Raw genomic sequence first — 22,115 nt, 5'->3', positions numbered from 1 at the left:
GGCCATGGAAACTAGATGCCTCGAAATGGCCTGTTGTTTGCATCATCACCAAACTAGAGAAAAAAACCAACATCGGTCGTTCAATCATCTTTGATTAAATTGGGCGCCTGACCCATCCACAACGCAGGTACTATGTATAGTACAGTACAGTATATAGTTACATACAGTATATCGCTGCAGCATTGGAATTGTACCCCGGCATTTGCAGTGTCGATCTCCCGCCTACATCCATTGCCTCGGAACAGATCCTGGAACGTGCAAAGCGGGACCTGTGTGTACAATAAGTTTCACTAGTGCCATTATTTGACGATCGATAATGAAACTGCCCAATTGGCTACGTATGGCTGTGGGGCCGAACCCCGAAACTTGTTCACGGTCTGGGACGAAGAGTTGGAGTTGACGGAACCCGACTCCTGGGTTGAGGCTTGTGCAACCAACCATCAACCTTGGTTCATTACTATGAATCACAAGCTGATTTGACCTACGAATAAAGTTTCCCGGCGTAGTCTCTCTCTCCATCAAGACAAAAACCGTTCCTGCTTTGGAGCAACCAGTTTGCAGGAAAGGAATGTGGGACACCACCTCAAAGATGTTAGTTAAGTCTGACGCGTCAAAGACTTAACATCATGCCGTCGTCAAGAGGATTGGAGATTGTTCTTCTCTACACGTTGAAAGCTTTACTGAGCAACTCGCATAAGCAGCGCGAGCACGGCCCGATAAGTCTAGAAACCATGTTACATAAGATTGTCTTTATCCGACAGTTTAATAGATAAAGACTTAGTTGGCTTATTATATTCTGTGGTTGAATTTTGTCATTTTCTCTATTTTTCCAACTTGGTTATCCTCCCTTCAGTCTTATGCTTTGGTCTGGCTCCTCAAGAGTCAGCACTGATGCATCATCACCTGCTGCTCCTGTCAAATTTTTGCGCCCAAGCTTGTGTAGCTGATATCCCATGGCGAACAATCCCCGCTCCCTGTGTACATTCCTGAGCGCCATCCAGTGCCGTATTCCCATTACATTAGGGTGTGATGCCGTTGATTTCATTCGTCAAGTATCCCGGGCACAAGGAACAAAGGAAAAAATATCAAGTAATCGCCATGAGTGGCATTTCTTTTGCCATTTCCTGCTGATAAAAAGGCACCGAGTCTATACTGTACAATGTCCTTGAAGTAGAAGATAAAAGAAAGCAAAATATCGCTGTTTATTTACAAAGTTCAAATGCTGGTGCTGAAAAGCAAGGTGTTGATGAATATATGTGAAGGACAATTACTTGTCTGAGTAGGTGAAGCTCGAGGGGGTCATGTTCATGAAGTTGACGTTTTGCTGGCTCTGTCCAGGGGATGAGTGCGCTGATAGCGAAGCATCATCAGACCAATTGTATTCGGCGTTGCCGCCAGCGAAGCCAAAATAGGTAGGTCCCATCGGGGCAGCGTATGATGGAGTTTGAGGCTGGCTAGCGCACCCGTGAGAGAGGTAGTTGGGCACTTGACCCGATGAGCCAGGCACCTCGAAGTCGTGGGGAAAAGCTACCAGTCCTGGCGTCACCAAAGGCTCATCAGCTATGGCAACTTGGTAATTAGAATCGTTGTTGTACAAGTGATCCATGACTCCAGGAGTGGTGGGTGGTGTTCGGAGTGTTGGGTCGTGGATTGCTAGATCCATTGGGTATTTCTCTTCGTATCCCACGGTGCTGGCTGGAGTGGCCTCACACAGGCCCTGCTGATGTGCAACAACAGGAGTGTTGGGAGTGGGTGGTGCAATGGTTGCTGCCTTTTGGAAGTTGGGGGAGCGGTTCAACTGCAATAAGGCGTCGGGGTTTCGTTCAAAGTAAGGGCTTCGGGGGCCAGTCATGGGCTTACCGACGCGTCCAACTCCAGTTGCAGAAGCAACGCGGCGCATCGAATGTCCCACCTCAGCTCTTCTTCCAATGTCGATCCCAGTTCTGGGTCCGCTTGCCGAAAAACTGCGAGGAGCGTTGATTGCAAGTTGAGGGGGACGCTTGTTTCGACGAGAGGCAATGTCCATAGAAGGAGAAGGTTTTAGCATCGAGGGCTGGTTGGACTGGCTAACAGCAACGCCGTTTCTGGAGTACATATATTGCTCTTGGATAGGCGATGTGGATAGCCTAGGGAAGCACTGCTGAGGCAGAGAAGGGGTGACCTCATCCTCGTCTTCCGGCACGATGAGTTGAGGGTACTGGCTGTAGCAGGCAAGAGATGTACTGGTCGATGCAGACAGAGGTTCAGGCGTTGGCTGGGAAGACAGGTCAGGAGACGACCCGGCCCCAAAGTCAGGTTGACTGGTATCATTCTCGCTCTCTTGCTCTGGGCTCGATATGTTTGTCGTCCGGGCTCCAACAAGGCGAGGGGCTGGGAAAGGAGCACTGGAAACAACACGGTCAGAGAGACGATCGTCGTCTGAATGAACACCAGCTTCGTTGGTTGCCGTGTCCTTGTCCAATCTTTGTTTGGCCGCGTACTCCCGGATGTTTTTCTCCTTCTTCTCCCGTGCTCGTCGGTTTTGGAACCAGTTCTATTATATTGTCAGTAGAGTAAAAGACCTGTTTTGACTTGGGACATACGTTGATGCGAGCGTTGTCGACTCTCATTGACTCGGCCAATGCCTTCTTAACTGTGCTGTTGGGCTTGTGGTTCTTTTGAAACTCAGCCTCGAGTACCTCGACCTCTTCTTTGGAGAGTCTAGGCTTTGTCTCAGTTGTTCTAGACATTTGGTGACGGTGTAGGAGATGACCCTGATGAGCATTGTAGAGCTCCATCGATTCGGGAAGATAAGCAGCATAACTAGGTAGCTGCTGAGAGTATCTGGGGTACTGGCTGGTATGGTTTTGGTAAGCCCAACCAGGCCATTGGGGTTGGTGGTGGTATGAACCCATGTTCTCCATCACGGGCCGCTTCTGAGGAATGTAAGATGCGAGGTGGTGGTAATGATTGGAATGAAGATTCAGAGCCGCGTGTAAGTTGAAGCGTGAACCTGCGACACTCGGGGTGTTTGAAGAACGAACGGATAATAGAGCAATATCCTGTCGAGTACAAGTAAAGAGTGACTGGGTCAGACAAGTACTGGGCAATATAAAAGACAAAAAGAGTGAAGATGTCGTGAATACCCGAGAGTCTGGGTGGGATAGCGGGATGGAGTGGTCTTTTGAAGAGCGTTTCTTGGACGTCAGATAATACAGGCAAGCGAGGAGGGTTCCGCAAAGGTGAGACAAAGATCAGTCAAAGTGCCTTCTTAAGGATGAAGTTGACGAAGGAGGTTCTTAGTCGGAAGGGAAATCAGTGATGGAGATTCGGAGGGGCGTGCGAGGGTAAAAGAAGGGAAGGACTTGTACGCGTTGTACACAGCTGATAGCCAGAGAGGGTCCTTGGAAAACAGCGGCAGTCATTATGGCCCTGTCATGAGAGACAATCTGCGAGATGGCGTGTGGGTTCATACCCGAGGGAACTGGGGTCAGGACAAGCACTCAGACCCCTGGGACCAACATGGCCGGGGGAGGAGATCACAACACAGCGAGACGCTCTCCTCGTCATGGGTAGAGCAACAGCGGCCCCGAACACATTCTGGGTGCCACCGGCTAGGTACATACAAGAATGTCTAGATGCTGCGCTCTGGCCAGGTACCTAGAACAACTCTGGGTTCAGGTCCCGAACTTAGGACAGAGAGGAGTACCAGGCTCAAGGGAGACTTCGGAGGGATACAGGACTGTGGATCGAGAGTATGGCCAGGGCGCCGCCACGACGGCAGCACAGGCCGGCGCGGAGCGCTCCCTCCTTTGCAACACCCTCAGAGACCCCGGCGCACGCCTAAAACGAAACCTCGCGTAGCCTTGTCGTTGGGAAGGGTGGACAGGGGTTGAATGCAGGGATGATGTCGGCGGACGAGCCCTCAGCTTGGGTTTGGAGTCACCGTTCTCGCGGGCGGGTCCCGCGCCAGCCTGTGCTTGTGCTTGACCCTACGCTCAAAGAAGTTGCAAGGCAGTGCGCTAGATCTCGAAGGGTCGGTGCAAGTTGGTAGGGATGGTAGGGCCGGGTCCCAGGGCGGCGGCGCTCAATCTTGTGAGCCTTGACCTTATTTGGACAGGTAGGCGTAGGATGTCTAGACTGTTGGCATTGTCGTTGATATTACCCTTTCGCCGTTGTCTATATCCACGGTTAGTTGAGTGGGAGTCAACAGCAAGTCTTCGGGGTGCAATATCTTGCACTCATAGCTTGGGAAGTCAAGAGGGCTCGATCTTACTGGAAAGTATCAACTCGTCGACTGGTATTATGATGATGGGTGTACAGTGGACTCGACTTGGCTTGTCTCAACCTACCTCCTCAAGCAAACATGCGTCCTCCAAGGGCATTCTCATGCATGAGTGCAACTAACTGTCAACTGAGTTGGTGCAATCAAGAGGTTCTGCGCCTAATAATGCAGACTTGAAGGCATTGGATTGGATACCCAGGTAAGTAAGAAAGCAAATGTTGTGTTTAGAGGTAGGATGTTGCAGGGAACCTGGGTCTTGACCGGGCATCCAGCTCCCCTGTAAGGTAAAGGTCCAGCGCTTGCAGAGTGCTGTACACACATGTATCGTACCTAGTAACCATCAAGATGCGGGAACTCAACCAATCATATTTGGGTATCTCGATCCCCTGCTGGGATCACCATTCGAGGCCTAGACCTCCTGGATGGAGGCAAGAACGAGCTGAATGCAGGCAGGTTTAAGAGGCATCATGACAACAGGACAGTGCAGGAGGGGTACCTACCCCAAGATACTAGACTACCTACTCGGATCTGTGGAGGAAAGAGGTTGTCCCAAAACAGCACATGCTTTCCATTTCAAGCACAGCTTTGCCACCTCACCACAACCGCCTTCTTCTCGTGATTGCTTCATCGTTTTCTACCTGAACCTTGCTGCAGTGCTGACAGCTTGCTTTTACCCTCGCAAAATTCTGCGCAAGGATATGCCTCACTTCACATTGGCCCAGTTGGCTCACATATTTACTCTCGTCTCCATGTTGCTCTTGTCTTTTATCATGGCGCACAGTGATTGACTGATCTGCTATTTGGGCAGCACTGCTTTTGTCATACCCGCTGTGGCGGACGGCATAATAAGGTCATTTTAGCTGTGCAACCACATTGTCTATCACACCAACAGCGACTGTTACGAACAAACCCTGCGGAGAGATTTTCGATCCCGCAGCCTCGTTTATTAGTTTGCCCTACTTGGTGGTTGTCCACACCAAACAAGCCGTGTCTTGTCCGTTCAAGTCGCCTAACCAAAAGGTTACTCAAGTTTAGAAAGAAAAATAATGAACCATTAGGAACCCCAACCTGATTTCGGTCGACGAATGACGGGCAACTTACAGAGATACATGATGCGTACGCGATAACTCTACCACCCTTGCACAAGCGACTATGTACATGTACCATTCTCAACTAGGTCTGGTATCTATCTTCGCCCTCACTTTTCACAGCTGAGGAAAGCAGGATGCAAGAAATCCGTTCTAAATGTTGCATTCACCACCCATCTGGGAGGTATTCTGCTGACTTGTCGCATAAACGATGGCATCGATGTTACTTCTTTGGAAATAAACACCTGCTACTTGTCAAAGGTTGTCCTTAAAGTGACAGCTCCGTATGGTGCTACAGCCGAGCATACTAGCCGTTGACAGCACTCGCGTGTGACCCTACTGTCTATATCGGGCGTCACAACTTGGTGCCTTCGAGGCGTGATACGATCGGCAGCAAGACAACCACTTGCGCGAAGTTGTGTAAGCGGCTTGACCACTACATCTGTGGTGTATTCGGGTTCCCAGGAAGATGGTTCCTCAGCTCTCTGCTTTTCCGAAAGCTCGGTTTCTGTGTAGCGAGACTTTATCCATAATGACCACAGGCTTGTCTATCAAGATATCATGTTTTGCGTCAAGATCCAATGACTGGCTCAGAACGAATCTCTACGTATAAATTCGTTTTTTGAAGCTCTGGTATTCAACAATTGATCACACCAGCTAACTTGATCAGCAAGGTTTACCCAGCGTGACAATTTAAGCCACGACCGGTGAAGGGTGCAGGGGGAAACAGTTGGCTCTTGGCGGGACCGGTCGCAAATTACGCACATGCAGGAGAGTGACGCCAGAGCGGCCATTGGAGAGATTCGAAATGCACCCGTCGATGTTTTCGAGAGGACGGTGTACCATATGCAACTTTTGAGCGCTGACAACTTAATTACCACGACTCACGCAGTCATGGCGAACTGGGACATGGTCGTGACAGGACCGCAGTCTTTGGCGAGTCAATCCTAGTCAGCGACGGGGTCTTCCGCCACAGCATGCGAATCAAAGACTTGGATAAGCGAACATCCAGGCTGGCTGGTAGCTTTGCCAGATGTCGGGCGGGTCATCCGAAACAAGAATTCATTAAGGAAAGGCAAGATTATGCTACCCGAGACTGGCGACAATTGAGTGTTGAAGTCCATGATGGCTCTCTTTCTCGGCCTAGTGGGCCGGAAATCATTTATTGAAACAATGGGCTTGAATGTAGTATCGCAAGAAACACCGTCATTGTGCTTCCCTTCCACGAAAATGAGCCAATGTGAGAGTTACACGAACCCCCGGCTAAGTACTGTATCTTCACTTGGACATGGCACAACAGTTGGTGTTGTGACAATACAGTACCAAGTGTGATTCTTACAGCAGGGCATTCTGATGAATTCAGCACATATTTCAGCATCTGCAGCAGCAGGCTCTGTTTCGAAAGTCGATACAACTTCATATCCAAATGGATTGACTTGGCATGAGTGAAGAGTAACTGCATCGTCCATTGGACCATACATACTCCACACTTGATTTGTTACCGGCGGCGCAGCACATCCACTTCTCAGGTACAGGGTGGGGTTAAGCAGAACGACGCTCACGGCAAAGCCGAACAGAACGGTCTCGATTCACTACCAAGTACCCGCTTGGAGTGGCTTCTAACTCCTAGGATATGATGCCGTGTTGTTTGCTTCTTATGACCCGACATCTACTGAGATTTCGAATACGTTAAGCAGAAAATTTGATACTTGGGCAAGAGAGCGGATATTGAAAGCATTTTATCAACATGGAGTGTGCTTTTGTTACAGGCATTCTCCTGGCGGATGATCTACATAAGATGTGCACCATTATGCCCCCCTTTAAACTGGTCTGAGATTTGATTAGTCCTTGAGTGCGGGGATGATTGACCTTGAAAGACCAGGATCCTGGTATACGAAGTTGTTCAGCACAGGTACTGTACAAAAATACGTGCTTTGCCTCAGCTGCGAACAATAGGTCGAGTGCTCGACATAGCAAAATATTAATGGGCATAATCACACTCAGATTCCTAGCGGAGATTCTCATTGACAAAGAAAAATTCCGAGGCGGAAAAAGACATGGGGAAAACGTACACAAGGATTGAATTCCAGATGCGATCTGACAACATGGAGGTGGTCGTTGCTGCCGGGAAGAAGCCGTCCCGGACACTGGCAGGGGCAGATCTTGTCGATCACCTTGGCCAGTTTGACTGATAGACAGACTGGGTCGTTCTGGATTATCAATGAGCTATGCATATGTCTTTGTCTTCGACCACTGTCCTTGCCCACCAGGGCTCGAGTACCACTCGACCGAATCAAGAAGCATATGGTATGGCGATTTCTTTTCGCTGTAAGCATGATCCTTCCCAAGCTGAAAACGCTGGTGTTCGTAACACACTGTTCCTATTCTAGCTACGATTACGAGCGTCTCGAGCCCAATTGTACACGGCACTTACACATTGAGGACGTCACGCACCCAATCGAGTACCTCGCACTTGTTGATATGCATGAGATGAATGTACAGGCTGCATTGATACATCACTATCACTCAGGTAGTCGGTTAAGCAAGCCTCTGGTCCTCGGGCGATCCCACCCTTTGGGCAAAGAGCTCAAGAGCTTCCCGTCCAAACAGCTCCCAGAACGTCTAACGAGGGGTCTTTGCCAGTCCAAAACGAAACCGTCCTGATTTGTTCCGGGCGCTACAAGTGTACAGGGCTGCGACCCAAGGGGCCCAAGCAGCAAGCGACGGTTTGAGAAAGAAAAACGTACGATTTAGACATTACTCAGAAGCACGAGGACTAATCAGGACTAAACGCAGCACCGTTTTTACGATTTTATCTGGAGGCGCTTACCAGGCGTCCGTCTTAAGCGTTAGCCCAACCACAACGGCTGCCTCATCGAAGATAATGTCTCAGAGCCACCACAGAGACTAAAGTCGCGATTGGCTCTCGTGGTGGTGCATAGCGACCCGCAAAGGCCAAAGCAATGCAGATGGGGGGGAAGGCTGGACTTGGCTAGGGACGGTATGGCAAAGCAGCAAGGATCAAGCATGATCGATCACTTATTCATTGGGCGGCCGAACCTTCGAGGCAGCTTCAAGGCTAGCCATGGTAGTGCGGAATTACTAGAGCTTTTTGGTGGAGAGTTACCAGTTCTCTGGAAAGCTCTAGGCCTACCTCATCAGCAGCTGGACCAGTTCGTGGGTCAGCCAAACGAGATATTAAGCGAAAGCCTTAGATCCGATGGCCATGCTGCTGGAGCTTGGGATTAGCTTCAACCTAATCCCCGTATCCTATCTTTGGTGATGCCCTGTCCCCCAAGAGCCCTTGAGACCTCAAACCTCGTTCCCTTCAACTTTGAATACCTGTCAAACGCCTCCACAGTATGGCTCACCTTCTGCCACTGCTTTGGCGGGCCGCTCCCGCCGATCAGGTGTTGGATGCTGCCAACAAAGGGGAAACCTAGAAGCATCAGACCGATACCTTTTAAGACTTTTCTCTACTGTAACAACCGATCCTTGGGTGTCAGCTATGTCGTCAGGAAAAGGAAACCCGTTCGCACTACGCTAAAACTTAGAGCTGGAGAGAGACTGTACATGGGGGTCGCAGTTACAATTTGGGTTTCTCGGTGGTAAGTGAGTGGAGCATATCATATCAGTATTCGCCTATTCGGGTCAACACCCAAAACGCGACAGCATGAATGGCTGCTGGACCATGGGAGAGACTAAGATGAAGACAACAAGATCGTGGCCAGCGCAAAGGCCGAAAAGACTCTAGCACAGGGGACAAGGGTTGCGTGTTTCTCAACTTGTCGGATAAGGCCAGAAACAGATCCATCTAACACGTGGTCATCGAACCTTGGCGCTTCTCCCCTGTCTCAAGCATGCATGCTGTAGAGGCCCTGTTACTTTAGGCGAGAAGCTGAGAAGACCGCCTGTACGGAGGAAAAAGCAACTTCAGCCAAGTCAGGCTCATGGCATGACTTTGATAACATGCGTGTTATTGACTTATTTGTGAGCCCAACTGTTGGGAGACTTGGTTGACAACTAATGACCTGAATCTTGACCTTGACACACGCGGCGATGTTGTTCTAGACAAGCTTTTATTGTGGAGTGGTACGGATAGTGAATGGATACCTGCTAATGTAGTATTATTTGCCCTGACTAGGGAGGTACCTGAGCTTGGTTGCTCTCCCGGTGATGGATATCAGCTTTTGGTGGGTCTTGGTTAAGTTGTAAGTATTATCAATCACTCCGTCTTGTCTTGTCTAACTACTAAGATATAGGCCTGGCTGTGCTGTACCGATACCATGGTTGTGTATTCCTTCCCGCTCTCAGGACTGCCTGGGTATGCATGGAAGAGCCCCGATCGATATGTATGTGCTGTATCGAAAGCATGTCCATGATGGCAGTTACAATAAACTACAGTGTTACTCTGTACTCTAGCACCAATTGTTGTCATAGAAGTTGACCAGAGCCCCCAGTGCTTCCTTTTTCTCAAAGACAACTTGAATAGGTAGGTAGCGTTTAATTTCGAAACGCACTACCGTCAAAAAGACTTTGACCGTCTCGTCTCATGTTGTTGACTTCCTGCAAGATTAAGGAGATGGATACGCAACTGAGGGCTGGTTTATGCGCAGTGTTTTTTTCCTTCTTCTTTCTTTCTTTATTTTTTCTTCCTTTTTTTTCGCCGCTAATATTAAGCAAGAGGGGGAAAAACGAAACAACAAAGAAATGCGGTTTATTAGCATGCGATCTGGGCCGTCTCATGTGGCTAGTCTAGCACCCGACATTCGAGCCTAGAGACTACTTAGAAGGGCCCCGAAACAGATTTGAGCCAGCCACATTACGGACAAAGATCCGAATCGAGAGGGCGTCTGCATTGATGGTCGAAGAATTTCCAGGGGACCGGCGCTCGGTCCACGATGCATAGGTAGCAACTGGGGGTTTTCTCCGCGGACAAAAGAATTGTCCGTGGCTTGCTTGTTAGCTTTGCCTGCCACGTCTGCCACCTACCTGGAGTTTGTCACTTTGACGGCATTCTCCGACAATGTGATTAAATTCACGATAATAAGCCCTGTCGGAAAGTCGTGTTTTACTTCGAGCGTGGGATGCCGAATCGACCCTCTGGAGGAAACCCCTTGTCCTGTCTCAGTGGGGGGCCGCAAGTCGTAATTGCAACACCATGCGTTTTCTTGACTGTTTGTGGTTCGCAATCACCACTCCCTTCGACTTGACTGTTTGTGCAGGACCGTAAAAGGAGCGACAGCCACCAAATCAGCCGCCATGTCACTACCCGCCCCTTTACGAGGCGAGCGTCGCTCTGTGCCTGGCAGTGACACTGGCGTTCGGGACCTTGCAGCGCCCGCCGCCCATAGCTTTGGGAGAGCACGAAAACAAAAACACAGCATATTTACTGCTAGATGAATATAATCAACAAAAAAAATACCCGCAGTGGCCGAACTGTTCCGACGTGTGGATATTACAGCAAGCCTGCCCTGCAATGTGGTGCAACGAGCTGCAAATTTGTGTCGACAAACGTTGTGACACCTCGTTGATGCTATTCTTGTTCCCGTCAACCTCGTACGCCTCTCCAAGAACAACCTTCATTTCTAGCTTGTCGTGACACAATGCTTCCCCTGGTTCTTGTCAAGTTTGTTTGGCCCACTTGAACCGGCTGCCGTTCGTTGCGAGGATACTAATTCAACAAGCCGACACTGAGAAACCACAAAAGAAAGGGATCTCGGCCAAGTTAACGCCGCCGCCAAACGCGTCAGGGGTAAGGGGGCTTCGACTCCTCTCCTTGACTCAGTGGGCTCTGAGCCTTTCTCTGACAGGGTGAGAGAGCAAAAGTGGGAGAAACTCGACACCGGCGTTTTTGCTCCTGCCAACACGTTTGCCCACATAGTATCACGTCAACTCCGTTGCATGTGTGCAAATTTGCCATTGTCCCCGCTTCAACGGGCGACGGACTCTGTGAACGCTGCCCTTGAGCTTACTTAGCCTGGACCGCTGGAGGAAACGGTGCGTTGACAGGTGCCAAACCAAGACATTTTTCATGGGCCCAACTGTTGGGGCACCTGATGTGTTGGAGCCCACGACAATAGCGCGCTTGGCGACGATTATCCTTTAAAGATGCACACACAATTGCTCTCTCTGTGTCGTGCAACATGGTTCGCAAGAGGAGGTGGATGCCGAGAAATAATGTCTGAAAAGACAAAGGAGCACCAAAAAAACACGTCTCAGTTGTGGTGGTTCTGAAAGGTCTCACTTGAGAAGCTACCAAGTGGAGATTGTGGTGCTTGAGGGTGTGATAATATTGGTGACGAGCATCGTGTCTTTGTCTTGAACTGACAGAGGATCGAGTGGTTCACAAGGGATTTTTTGCAGAGGAGAGCCTCCCTTGTCGGTGACGATGATTTTCCAAACGCAATGTGACATAACATCTTCTTCAATGGGTCTCACATGCATGTCGCCAGTTGTGTTACTTTGGCCCGTCGATCATCGTGGGTCAAATCGTTATAAAGATCTCCAGGGAGAGACAAAGGAAATAAGGTCCAGAAACAAGTACCCTCTTGTGTCAAGGGAGAAGGTGAGTGATGATGTCAAAAGCCTTTTCTGGTGTGTCGATCTTTCGCCTATCTTTCTCTAGGGAATAACCCCCCAGTCTTATTCTGAGTTTGTCTATTGAATGTTCTATCATCATGATGAAATCTAGTGGTTTTCTCCCTTAACGACTCCATCTTCTTCGGCAGTCTCCCTCTCACACCCAGCAGATTTCTGTTCCACTGCAACATCATCCGCTACCGAACTTGCCCGAAACGGCTCCGATCATAGTCGCAGGGCATTGGAAATTTTGATGGTCACCTTGCCGCCCTCGCTCCGAAGCACCTCGACTGAGGAGAGGTCTCGAACAACCCAATCTGGCTCTGCGGCGACGACCTGCTCGACGGTATGGCTTGTCACCAGACCGAGGACCTTGCACCCAGCTGCCTTTCCTGCACGAATCCCTGCTGGGCTGTCTTCAAGGACCAGAATCTGGGCATCCTCCGCTTGTAGGCCGAGACGCTCACGGCCAAGGCGATAGCAGGCGGGGTCGGGTTTGCCATTCTCAACCGACTCTGCAGTGACGAGGTGCTCCGGCAGCGGTGTAGGCAGGTCTCGAGCACGCAACCATCCAGTCACGAGAGGTACAGTGCCCGACGTGACGATCGCCCAGGGGCTAGATCTGGCGATGAGAGCTTCTAGCATGGAACGGGCGCCTGGTATCTCGACGGCCTCGTGGCCGTGGTACTTGGGAAGACGTCCCTCCATGTCACGTACATCTGTGGTAATGATCAGCGGTTGTTCAGTCTGACTAACGCGCAGAGGCAGTTGGGTGGATGGGGCATGGCTTAGCCAGCCTTGCTCACTACCAAGTTGTCCATGAGTGATATAATGCTTTTGGGATGCATATCTTTACATGGTCTTGAACTCATTGGCCATGCTTGCTTTTTTGCGTGTACTTACAGTCCCAATTGGCCTTTTTAGGTGCAAGAATCTTGAGGATATCAATGCTTCGTCGTCCATGGGAAGTTTCAAGAATAACTTCGGGTGCAACGCCTATCTCGTTGCCAATTCTACGCCGAGTTAGTCACCCGGTTCTGTGTATTGTACATGCATGTATGTACTCACGTTTCCCAATGCTTGACCACTGCTTCCGTGGAGTCAATAATGGTGCCATCCATGTCGAACAGGAACCCATCAAAGGTGAGTTCCTGTGGAGGCTGGATGTACTCTGGTGTCGATCCCATGATGTATCGGTGAGAGTGTAAGAGGTTGAAGTAAGAATGTGGTGCGCGGTGTAGTAACTCTAGCAAATCTTCTCAATTCGCCTTGGTATTTGCTTTGAGATTGGCGTGTTGTGATCAATTACAGATGCCTGGAGGATGTCAATTGATTCTTATGTATGATTTGGAAAGTTTGAGAACGGGTTATCGTGCTTATAAAAAGATGGATTCAAGTCATTACTTACTTCATGGCTCACACCGTTTTGGGAAACTCCGCATCGAGAGGAAATGTGGAGACGCTCGTCGAATGACTGACTCTCTTTGAACAAATGGGCAACGTGCTCAATGTTGTTATACATGAGTAAATAAATGAAGATACGGTGCTTATTGCGTTTTCAAACCTGTATTTACTGTAGTTACTATCTTTACTATAAATATCTATACAACAAGGTTCAAAATTGGTTCTCCTACCCTTCCTCAATTAGATTTGGGTACTCTAAACATCACTCTCACCTGGCACTATCTCGACACAATTGAATGTGATAGTATCCTATCAACGATACTTTATTGTTACTGAAAAACTCAGTGACTGTATTTATTTCTTTATTATTTGTATTTCAAATTACCATGCTGCAGTTTTGTTTAGTAAAGTTCTTTTACGCATGCTAAAGATTGTCCCTCAAATTGATAGACAAGTTACCCTAGACTTTCCTAACATGGCGACAGGCCGCGTTTTTCCTGTTCCTGTTGAAGAAACATGCTTGCCGTCTCCCCGATTTCCCTCGGCTCTAGGGTCTATTATATTAATAGCGGAAGGGCTGAAGAGAGCCGAGGAAAAGGAGGATATAACAAGTAAGCAGGATACTTAATCAATCAACTGAGGTCAGATTTGTGTCTTATTCAGGATCCTTTCTTAAATACTGTGCCTTCTCAGTTCTCACTCAGCTTATGACGGCCCATCACAGACGTGACCATCATTATCCCCACTGGGAAGTTAAAGACCGAGACAGCGTCTTCCTCCATTTTGACTCTTGACTTGACCTTATTTTCCTATCAACATCTACTTGGGAATAGCCTCAGCACGCAATGGGTTCACAAATCGCAGAGCATGAAGAAATTAACGTGCTCGTCACGGGCTTTGGTGTATGTTGCCTTTCTTCCTGATGTTAAACGTCATATGTTTATTAGCCGCCCCGCTCGACGTCACCCAACGTAGCGCATTGCGTTGTGAGGACTGCGAACAGTTGAACAATTGGAGAGGAGAGAGAGAGAAGGGGACACAGAGGCAGAAGATTCTAAAGAACTGTGCTAATACTTAGACTTGATAGCCCTTCAGGGAGCAATACCCCATCAACCCTTCGTGGGAGATCGCCAGCAGTTTGCCGTCACACCTGCCACCATTGCGCGCCAAAGACCCTAACTCGAGGCATGCGGCTATTCTTCTACCAAACGTGCGCATCTCGGTGCACCCAGAGCCTATCCGAGTGAACTACCAAGTCGTGAGAGGCCTAGTACCGTCGTTCTACGATGCAACACGGCCATTCGACGTTGTTATCCACATCGGCATGGCGGGTCCGCGACCATTCTACTCCATCGAGAGGAGAGGTCACCGTGACGGGTACAAACACCCCGACGTTGATGGGGAATTTGTTGACTCGGAGGAAGACCGCCAAAAGGATGACTGGCCATGGCGAGGACTACCAGAGGAGATAGAAACCGAGCTGGATCTCGACCAGGTTCTTTCTCTATGGCAAGGGCACAGTTCAGTAAGTGAAGAACATATTTGAACTTTTGGATTATTACTAACGATACTCCCCAAGGAGTATGATGACGTCCGCATATCCGAAGACGCAGGGCACTACTTGTGCGACTTCATCTACTACTCAAGTTTGTCAGAGCTGTGGAAGCAGAAAAGGCCAAGAAAGACAGTGTTCCTCCACGTTCCGGCAGATGCTTCCCCTTCAAGTATTGAGCGAGGGAGGGACTTGACATTGAACCTGATACGATCCATCGTCGAGAGCGAGATTATTGCCAAGAACAAACCTCTGGAAAGCAAGGTTGGAGACGAAGAGTTGTGATTTTCGATTAGTATATATGGTGCATCGAGTGGATTCAGTAACGAGCCATGTACCTGAGGTGTAATCTAACTTGTTTTTGATTAAGATCTGAGGTCACATTTGTATTATTCTATAGTCAGTGTTGGTTACGAATATGACATCACATTAAAGATAAACACCCTGTTAACGACAATGCATTGTTGGTTCGTTGCATTCATAGCATAAGTCAACTGTTCCTATATCGGCGACGAATCGGTGGCTTTGGCTTAGTTATCGCCCCATCCGGAGATGCTGTAAGTGGAAAGCGGGAGGCTTCCAAATCCCCTCCTCTCCACATAGAAACCTCTTTTTACTACAACGTCACTTATTTCGAACCGATAACCCAATTTCTCCTATAAAAATGTGTAGAAAGGCCACATGCGGAACATGCAGTAAGCACAGCTATGAACCCATGCTATGCATTACTGTCAGTGCTGACGATATCTAGACAAGACCTCCTGGTGGGGTTGCGGCAGCCACATCCCATCTGTCATGGACAATATTCCTGACGCTGACCGCTGCGCCTGCGAGCCCAAGGTCGAAGTCGGCGGTGTCTCGTACCCGCCCATGGCCGCGTCTCCAAACTGACTTATCGAGAGGGCTGCTGCGCTGGTTCTCTGGACGCGAGGGAAGAAAGCGACGTGGTCGCCCACTGGCGTCGTTGAGGAACCTTTGAAGTCATGATAACGACGATGCTGTGATGAGCTAGAGGATTGTACAGTACATGAGATATGGATTGGCGTGGCGTTGAGAGAGGGGGTTTGAGGGGGTTGGTATCAGGGCAGACTAAGGTATATTATACGAGTTTTTGGAAAGCAATCACAAGCATTGTGTCTAGTGATACGGTGCTGCATGTGGGTTGAAGGAAGGAATCCCTTTGGTTCAGGATCGACGATAAGCCACGACTGCCAGAAGATATGCATGTGATATCAGCGTTGTAGTCATTGGGCATTGCTGAGAATTCGTAATGATTTTGCAGAACATGAACGACTGTACAAATGTATATTTAATTCATGTTGGATATATCCAATGTCCCCTTAATACAGAATGTTTGCTTTACCTTCTTCTCGCGCCACCAGCAGCAGAGGCATCGCCTCTGTCTGCTAAAGACACAACTTCCTGGATACCTGCAGCCTCTTGTTCTTCTTCCAGAGCCACAATCTCCTCACGGCAATCCCACCACTTCTCCTCGCTGAGCTCAAACGCCTTGGCCTTGATCTCCTTGATGGGCATGGTTTCAGGTTGAATGTTCTTCCATCGTAGGCTAGTCATTAAAATCTCTTGCCACTCATTTGAAGTACGAACAAAGAACTCTCGTCGAGTCTCGAATGGCTGTTTGATATGTCAGTAGTGTTTTTTTCATATGATTGAGGAAATATAAAGGTCTTACTCTAGGATGAGGAAGCCCGTCATCGACAGATGTAGCTGAGGTCTCGGTATCATCCTCTTCTGAAGGTGTTGATGGCTCTGATGAGACCTCGGAAGAAACCTCAGAGATCTCATCTTGCTTCTTCTTGCGCTTGCTGGGAGTGCGCAGCTGCTGAGATGCTTCCTCATCAGCCTCCTCGTCTTCCTCTTCATCCTCCTCGTCTTCTTCATCCTCGTCATCGTCATCCTCGTCATCCGACTCCTGCAAAGATAGTTAGTAAATTTATCCTCAAACATGGGTTTCGAATCACTCACAATCCAATCCTCTACAGGCCGACTGAACACTTCCTTACAGCCATCAAGCTTTCCGAGATCAATGGCGTATAAATCATCAAAGGTGAACTCTCGATCACCCTTCTCAAAAGTGCCGCCGTAAATGTACAGAACATCGTCTTGAATAGCCAGTTGGGCGTTGAATCTCACATGAGGAGGCTCCATGGTCACTGGCATCTCTCTTGCTGGCTTCTCGTCGTCCTGTTCCTCTTCCTTCTTGGCGAGCTCAATATCATCAGCATCATCAAGAGAAGCACCGCTTTCCAGAGCGGCAAGTTGCCTCAGCAGCTCATCCTCGTTAGCTTGAGCACGACCGCGGCGACCTCCTCGAGGCTCTGCAGCAGCCTTCTTCTGTTGGCGAGCCTTTCGTAGACTAAGGGGCATGAATCTGTTTCGTTCAATGTTCCAAGCAAACAGCTGGTTGAAGAACTCGCTGTCCATGCCTTCCTCGCTGGCTTCAACATCGTGCACACCTCCAAAGAGGATACCACGACCCTTGTGCCATGCCATGGTAGCACCGGCACGTGTAGGATTGGGTGCGTTGGCAGGCTTCTTTCTCTTTTCCCAACGTACAGCAGGGGGTGTATTGGGACTGGCATCGGTAGCAGGCTGAGAGATTCTGAGGAAGAAACAGTCTTCGTGCACCTTGGGAATCAGAACGTTTCGCTGAGCTTGGCTGGGACCCTTGTTGCCCTTCTGTTTAACGTTGACCGTTGACTTGACACGCGAATAGCCTCCATATAGAACTGCACCCTGCTCATGTGGTAGAAGAGTAAAAGAAGATCTGGGATCCGGCTTAAGCTGCGCTGGAGGTAGTTGAGGTGAGTGCCACACAAAATTGACAGTATCAAAGATCCATAGATCGGACAGATACTTTGTCTGGTTCGAGGTATCCTGGAATCCTCCAAACAGAATAATATACTGTTTCCAGTAAGTCATTCGGTGACCACTTCGCGCAGAAGGACTCTTGTCCTTGCCCTTGAACTCAATTTTTGTCCATTCTCTCGTTACAGGCTCCAGCCTCCAAAAGTCAGAGTAGTGATGGAATGTCCCTTGCTTGGGCGAAGAGAACTCGCCACCAAAAAGGTACACATGGTTTGGGTTACCAGCTCTGGTCCAGGCATGACCAGATCGAGGCAGAGGAGCATTGGGTGAAGTAACGCATCGCCACTCATCGCGGTTGATGTTGTAGATGTTTAAGTCGTTATAGAACTGGGCAAGAGAGCCATTGAAGTATTCTCCACCGAACAATAGTAGAGTGTTGCTATCATGGGGTGAAGCCATCAATGTAGACGCAGCTCTCGCCCTTGGTGGTGCTTCAATTACAGTCTCTGTGACCTTGAGAAACTGTTCTTGTTGCCGTCGATACTCCTCAAGCACCTCATCAAGATCTACGTCTTCAGCATCGCTTCCCTCGATCTTAGCCGCCTTATTTTTGGCCTTCTTCTCTCCCTTGTTGGCCTGCTTGGCGGCCTTTTCGGCCTGATCATAGTCATCAGTCAAAAGTTCATCATGTCATAGGTCGTGGAGGGGCAATTTTTGGAGGGGTAATTAAATAGAGGGGCAGCAGGTGAGGCAGTAGTAGCACAAGATATGGATAACGGCACCTTTTTGGCCTTTTTAGTATCGGCGTTGTTCTTCTTCTTGTCTTTGGCCATTATGCAGAATATATGGCACTGTGGAAGAAATATGTCAAAGGTTGGGCTCTGAGGCGAAAATCCTGCGCGTAGGTGGATGGGGTTTATTACAAGTTTTGACCAAGTCAAAATCAACCATTCAGAGGACAGTGTTAAACTGAGCTATACACGGTGACGTCTCCTTGAGGGAAGGATATGTTCACAACAATTCACAATATCTCCCTAGACTATAACGCAGGTGAAGATAATGTCTCTTTCTTTGTGAATGAATTTGGTATCGATACATGATATACTAAACAGCAATCCGTTCAAGGGGTATCCTTACTCGTGCTTCTTGGAGGATTTGCTTGGAAGAAAAGCTACCAAGGCCTTGCTAGCTCCCTCCATACAGTACTGTACAACCTCGACTTTCCTATCTGAAGGTGCCAGTTTTGCAATCTGTCGGATATCACTAGTCCTGGGAAGGAAAAGGGCATGGTCCAGTCTGTTGTACGCGTTATGCAAATCGTCAAGATTGTACGGCTGCATGTTGTACAAATTGAACACCTCGTCGGTGCGGTATCCAGGGCCTCCCCATGGGGGGCTTGAAAACAAGACTGTCTCATCAAGATTTACTCTCAGATCAGGATGCAGTTCTTCTGGGCGGTTGAATAATTTGTCAAGGTACTCGAAGCTATCCCCGAGTATCCATGTGATTAAGCCCGGCTCGATGCCATACACTTTGGCATTGTTTTGAGCACAGGCGAGTGTAGAGGGATCGCGCTCGATAGAGATAACGCGACTCCAGCGTTCCGAGAGGGTAAAGGCAATTGTGTTGCCGCCTGCACCGCCAAAGGCATCAATGAGAATGTGCTTCTTCTCATCAGTACCGTACATATCGTTGGCGACTTGGCTAAAAGAACATCAGCTTAGAAAGAGTGAATGAAACAGTTTGAGAACTCACTTTGCCACTGGCTCAGGTGTTACACCGAACCAAGCATCGTCTGTCATGTAGACTCCATAATCGTACAGAGAAAAAATAGAATACCGCTGGGAAAAATACCTGAGTATGTCAGTAACCGACTATCCTGAAAGAAAGATTTTACTCACTTTTGAATATCCCACGGTACCTCATGCTTTCCTTCGTAATGGTGGCACTGATCGGTGAGAGGCAGCTCTTCAGCAGGCTTCATCGTATATTCGGGATTTTCTACCGACATCTCTGCTGTTGGAATACCTATTTTTTCACATTCGAAGTGAGATGGAAAGATTATTCATGTTAGATAGAGCCCATGCTGTTTTGAGTTCGAAAAAAATATGTTTTGTCACAACAAAGTGAACTTGAATGTTGAATTTGAGTGCGAGGCTGTCTTAAAGCTCCCCACAGTGTGCTCCACATTTAGATTAGAGGCCTTGGCACGCTGCAAGGCTATCAGTGATACCTGAGCAATGGTGACAGCTTGCTCAATGGCCCGCCCTTGAGCTTCTATTTCCATTCCCATCTGACCCAAGACCCAACAACCCCTACCTTTTCAATCTCGAAGTTTCGCAACATTTTCTATATAGACTGGCGCATAAACTAGAAGAGCCATGTTTAATGCGCTAAATCGTTTCATATCGCGCCTGGACGGAGACGTCCAGCAGCAGCGGCAACAAGAGCGAGGCTCCTTTGGCTTCCAGGTGTTGCGCAACACCAACTTGGAGCTAGCTATCGAGCCCTGGTTCGATTTTATTGTCGGAATTAATGGGAGACCCATCGTACGGGCCCATACGCTAAATCCCCTCAGATACATTTATCACTAACAACTGTCATAGGAGGACCCTGAACCTGCTCTTTTCAGTCAGGAAGTGAGGAACTGCGCGGGCAGCACAGTTACCCTGGGATTATGGAGCGCAAAGGTACAACATCTGCCTCTCTTAAATCAGTACATCAATAGCTGACAATATTTAGGGCCAGAGAACCAGGGAGATCCATGCTCCCGTTGCGCCAGACACTGCATCCCTCGGCTTGTCTTTGCAGTACGCCCCTCTTGCTCTTGCCGCCAACATCTGGCATGTTTTGGATGTCCCAGCCAACTCACCCGCCGACGTCGCCGGCCTGCTGCCCTACAGCGACTATATCCTTGGTAGCCCCGAAGGTGCGCTGTATGGAGAAGGTGGCCTGGGGGAGCTCGTCGAGGACTTTATCGGACGGCCGATGCGCATCTGGGTTTACAACAACGAATACAACGTCACACGGGAAGTCACGATACAGCCTAGCCGGGACTGGGGTGGCCAGGGTGCGTTGGGATGTGTTCTTGGATATGGCGCTCTTCACAGGATACCCCCTCCCCTGAGTGAGCCTGTTGATGCTCCTGGCGAGACCATGTTCGACGGCGCCACCAACGAGAAGAGCGAGGATGTATTTGTGCCCGCTGCTGCAGGCTCAGAGCTTCCACCCCCTCCCACGGGAGACTTCCTGGTGCCTGCTCAGATGATAAGCAACACTTCTACAACTGGCCCGCCAAGAGGAGGGAAGAAGAAAGAGCGCCATGGTCACGGTCCCAATCCATTGATGGATGATTATTTCAAGGAGGAAGAAGAAAAGAGCCGGGCCGTGGACAATGCGCCGTCAGCTAGGAACTCACCGGCACCCCCTCCACCAAAAGCAGGCCCTCCAAGAGACTCGCCCAAGCCGGAGGCTCAGGCCAATGGCGAAGAAACGCAATGAGTAGATGGCAAAATAACATGTGCAAATGATTCCCCTTCTTAATAATTTTTCTGTTCTATTCCTCCATCTATGGGTAAAACTTTTAAAAGGACTCCGTAAGCGGTCGTCTTGATCGCACAAGCCCTGGCAGGCCCTCCGATTGCACCAAATCGCCTCAACATAACATTAGTTAATGAAGTTGACAGCAAAGATATGCACCATTATGCTGACAGTGACATATTCAGCGAATGACCTGGTACGATGTTAGTTGCCATTTTCTTTCCGATAAAGATATAAACAAACCTCTCAGGCGTAATGTCTACGCAGTCAGTAGGAACCGCCTCGTTTGTCTGGAGTCGCAAGCCAACTGTTGTCATGTCAATATCCGTAGTCTCGAACTATTCGCCATGGAAACTTACCTGTGAAGACGAACTGTGCTACCGTCACACAGAAACCAGACAGGAAAGCGTTGAAGGGCTAAAAGAGTATCAGTATCCGCAAGCCTGCGCAGGTGTTCTTTGATACGTACGAAAGTGCCGGCGATGGCACAGTTGACGAACTGAATTGCACCCACAACGACCAGGTACACCAGAAAGACGTCAAGCAGCATGATGCGTTGGGGAGTTTCATTGATGTAGTGATTGTAGATAGTCTGAGGAATACGGTCCCACTGAACATCGGCCCTAGCATCGCTCTTCTTGGGAACAGCAGGCTTGGTCTGCTCAGGTGTAAGAGGGATAGGCGCAGTGGTGCTAGTACTGGCCTGGGAGGTGGCAGCAGTCGCGGAGGTGGTGTCGCGAGCGTTCTTCTTTGGTGCCATGTTTGTGGAGGTTGTGGATTCTGGTTCTGCTTGGTATGTAGATACTGATTGTTGATGTGGATAAACTTGTTGGTATCGTGGGGGTTCGATGATACT

At 49.1% G+C, this 22,115-nt stretch overlaps 9 protein-coding genes across 9 annotated transcripts; 3 read left to right on the top strand and 6 right to left on the bottom strand.

Annotated features, from left to right (window-relative positions):
• Nucleotides 1–803: 803 nt before the first annotated feature.
• On the bottom strand, nucleotides 804–3,267 carry FGSG_07097 (uncharacterized protein). The gene is made up of 2 exons (XM_011328497.1): nucleotides 2,583–3,267; nucleotides 804–2,533 (listed from the first exon to the last, which is right to left on the bottom strand). The coding sequence occupies exons 1-2, from the start codon at nucleotides 2,727–2,729 to the stop codon at nucleotides 1,268–1,270; spliced, it is 1,413 nt and encodes a 470-aa protein (XP_011326799.1). The 5' UTR covers nucleotides 2,730–3,267; the 3' UTR covers nucleotides 804–1,267.
• Nucleotides 3,268–6,299: 3,032 nt separating this feature from the next.
• Nucleotides 6,300–6,833, bottom strand: FGSG_13059 (uncharacterized protein; the record flags this gene model as incomplete). Its single annotated transcript, XM_011328496.1, has 2 exons — nucleotides 6,300–6,571; nucleotides 6,692–6,833. The coding sequence occupies 2 exons, from the start codon at nucleotides 6,831–6,833 to the stop codon at nucleotides 6,300–6,302; spliced, it is 414 nt and encodes a 137-aa protein (XP_011326798.1).
• Nucleotides 6,834–12,159: 5,326 nt separating this feature from the next.
• FGSG_07096 (uncharacterized protein) lies at nucleotides 12,160–13,121 on the bottom strand (the record flags this gene model as incomplete). The annotated part of the gene is made up of 3 exons (XM_011328495.1): nucleotides 12,160–12,653; nucleotides 12,838–12,947; nucleotides 13,003–13,121. The coding sequence occupies 3 exons, from the start codon at nucleotides 13,119–13,121 to the stop codon at nucleotides 12,160–12,162; spliced, it is 723 nt and encodes a 240-aa protein (XP_011326797.1).
• A 1,062-nt stretch (nucleotides 13,122–14,183) lies between these two features.
• On the top strand, nucleotides 14,184–15,175 carry FGSG_13058 (uncharacterized protein; the record flags this gene model as incomplete). Its single annotated transcript, XM_011328494.1, has 4 exons — nucleotides 14,184–14,240; nucleotides 14,286–14,324; nucleotides 14,426–14,863; nucleotides 14,918–15,175. 4 exons carry the CDS (start codon nucleotides 14,184–14,186, stop codon nucleotides 15,173–15,175), a joined length of 792 nt encoding a protein of 263 aa, XP_011326796.1.
• A 331-nt stretch (nucleotides 15,176–15,506) lies between these two features.
• Nucleotides 15,507–16,031, top strand: FGSG_13057 (uncharacterized protein). Its single transcript, XM_011328493.1, has 2 exons — nucleotides 15,507–15,585; nucleotides 15,642–16,031. Exon 2 carries the CDS (start codon nucleotides 15,686–15,688, stop codon nucleotides 15,779–15,781), a length of 96 nt encoding a protein of 31 aa, XP_011326795.1. The 5' UTR covers nucleotides 15,507–15,585; nucleotides 15,642–15,685; the 3' UTR covers nucleotides 15,782–16,031.
• A 218-nt stretch (nucleotides 16,032–16,249) lies between these two features.
• On the bottom strand, nucleotides 16,250–18,552 carry FGSG_07094 (uncharacterized protein; the record flags this gene model as incomplete). Its single annotated transcript, XM_011328492.1, has 4 exons — nucleotides 16,250–16,525; nucleotides 16,584–16,823; nucleotides 16,877–18,376; nucleotides 18,502–18,552. 4 exons carry the CDS (start codon nucleotides 18,550–18,552, stop codon nucleotides 16,250–16,252), a joined length of 2,067 nt encoding a protein of 688 aa, XP_011326794.1.
• A 300-nt stretch (nucleotides 18,553–18,852) lies between these two features.
• Nucleotides 18,853–19,730, bottom strand: FGSG_07093 (uncharacterized protein; the record flags this gene model as incomplete). The annotated part of the gene is made up of 3 exons (XM_011328491.1): nucleotides 18,853–19,423; nucleotides 19,475–19,573; nucleotides 19,621–19,730. 3 exons carry the CDS (start codon nucleotides 19,728–19,730, stop codon nucleotides 18,853–18,855), a joined length of 780 nt encoding a protein of 259 aa, XP_011326793.1.
• A 296-nt stretch (nucleotides 19,731–20,026) lies between these two features.
• Nucleotides 20,027–21,309, top strand: FGSG_07092 (uncharacterized protein). Its single transcript, XM_011328490.1, has 3 exons — nucleotides 20,027–20,268; nucleotides 20,326–20,409; nucleotides 20,462–21,309. Exons 1-3 carry the CDS (start codon nucleotides 20,101–20,103, stop codon nucleotides 21,218–21,220), a joined length of 1,011 nt encoding a protein of 336 aa, XP_011326792.1. The 5' UTR covers nucleotides 20,027–20,100; the 3' UTR covers nucleotides 21,221–21,309.
• Nucleotides 21,310–21,526: 217 nt separating this feature from the next.
• FGSG_07091 (uncharacterized protein) lies at nucleotides 21,527–22,019 on the bottom strand (the record flags this gene model as incomplete). Its single annotated transcript, XM_011328489.1, has 3 exons — nucleotides 21,527–21,566; nucleotides 21,633–21,676; nucleotides 21,729–22,019. 3 exons carry the CDS (start codon nucleotides 22,017–22,019, stop codon nucleotides 21,527–21,529), a joined length of 375 nt encoding a protein of 124 aa, XP_011326791.1.
• Nucleotides 22,020–22,115: the final 96 nt, after the last annotated feature.

The sequence above is a fragment of the Fusarium graminearum genome, chromosome 4 (assembly GCF_000240135.3).
Source record: "Fusarium graminearum PH-1 chromosome 4, whole genome shotgun sequence".
NCBI lineage: Eukaryota > Fungi > Ascomycota > Sordariomycetes > Hypocreales > Nectriaceae > Fusarium > Fusarium graminearum.
This window is presented reverse-complemented; position numbering and strand designations above follow the sequence as displayed.

What these genes read in the sequence shown, in the direction of transcription:
- FGSG_07092 (XM_011328490.1), top strand. Translation starts at nt 20,101, where the DNA reads ATGTTTAATGCGCTAAATCGTTTCATATCGCGCCTGGACGGAGACGTC. An exon ending in GAATTAATGGGAGACCCATC is followed by an intron (nt 20,269 to 20,325) that starts GTACGGGCCCAT and finishes CAACTGTCATAG; the next exon opens with GAGGACCCTGAACCTGCTCT. An exon ending in TGGGATTATGGAGCGCAAAG is followed by an intron (nt 20,410 to 20,461) that starts GTACAACATCTG and finishes GACAATATTTAG; the next exon opens with GGCCAGAGAACCAGGGAGAT.
- FGSG_13057 (XM_011328493.1), top strand. Translation starts at nt 15,686, where the DNA reads ATGGACAATATTCCTGACGCTGACCGCTGCGCCTGCGAGCCCAAGGTC.
- FGSG_07097 (XM_011328497.1), bottom strand. Translation starts at nt 2,729, where the DNA reads ATGTCTAGAACAACTGAGACAAAGCCTAGACTCTCCAAAGAAGAGGTC. An exon ending in TCGACAACGCTCGCATCAAC is followed by an intron (nt 2,534 to 2,582) that starts GTATGTCCCAAG and finishes ACAATATAATAG; the next exon opens with AACTGGTTCCAAAACCGACG.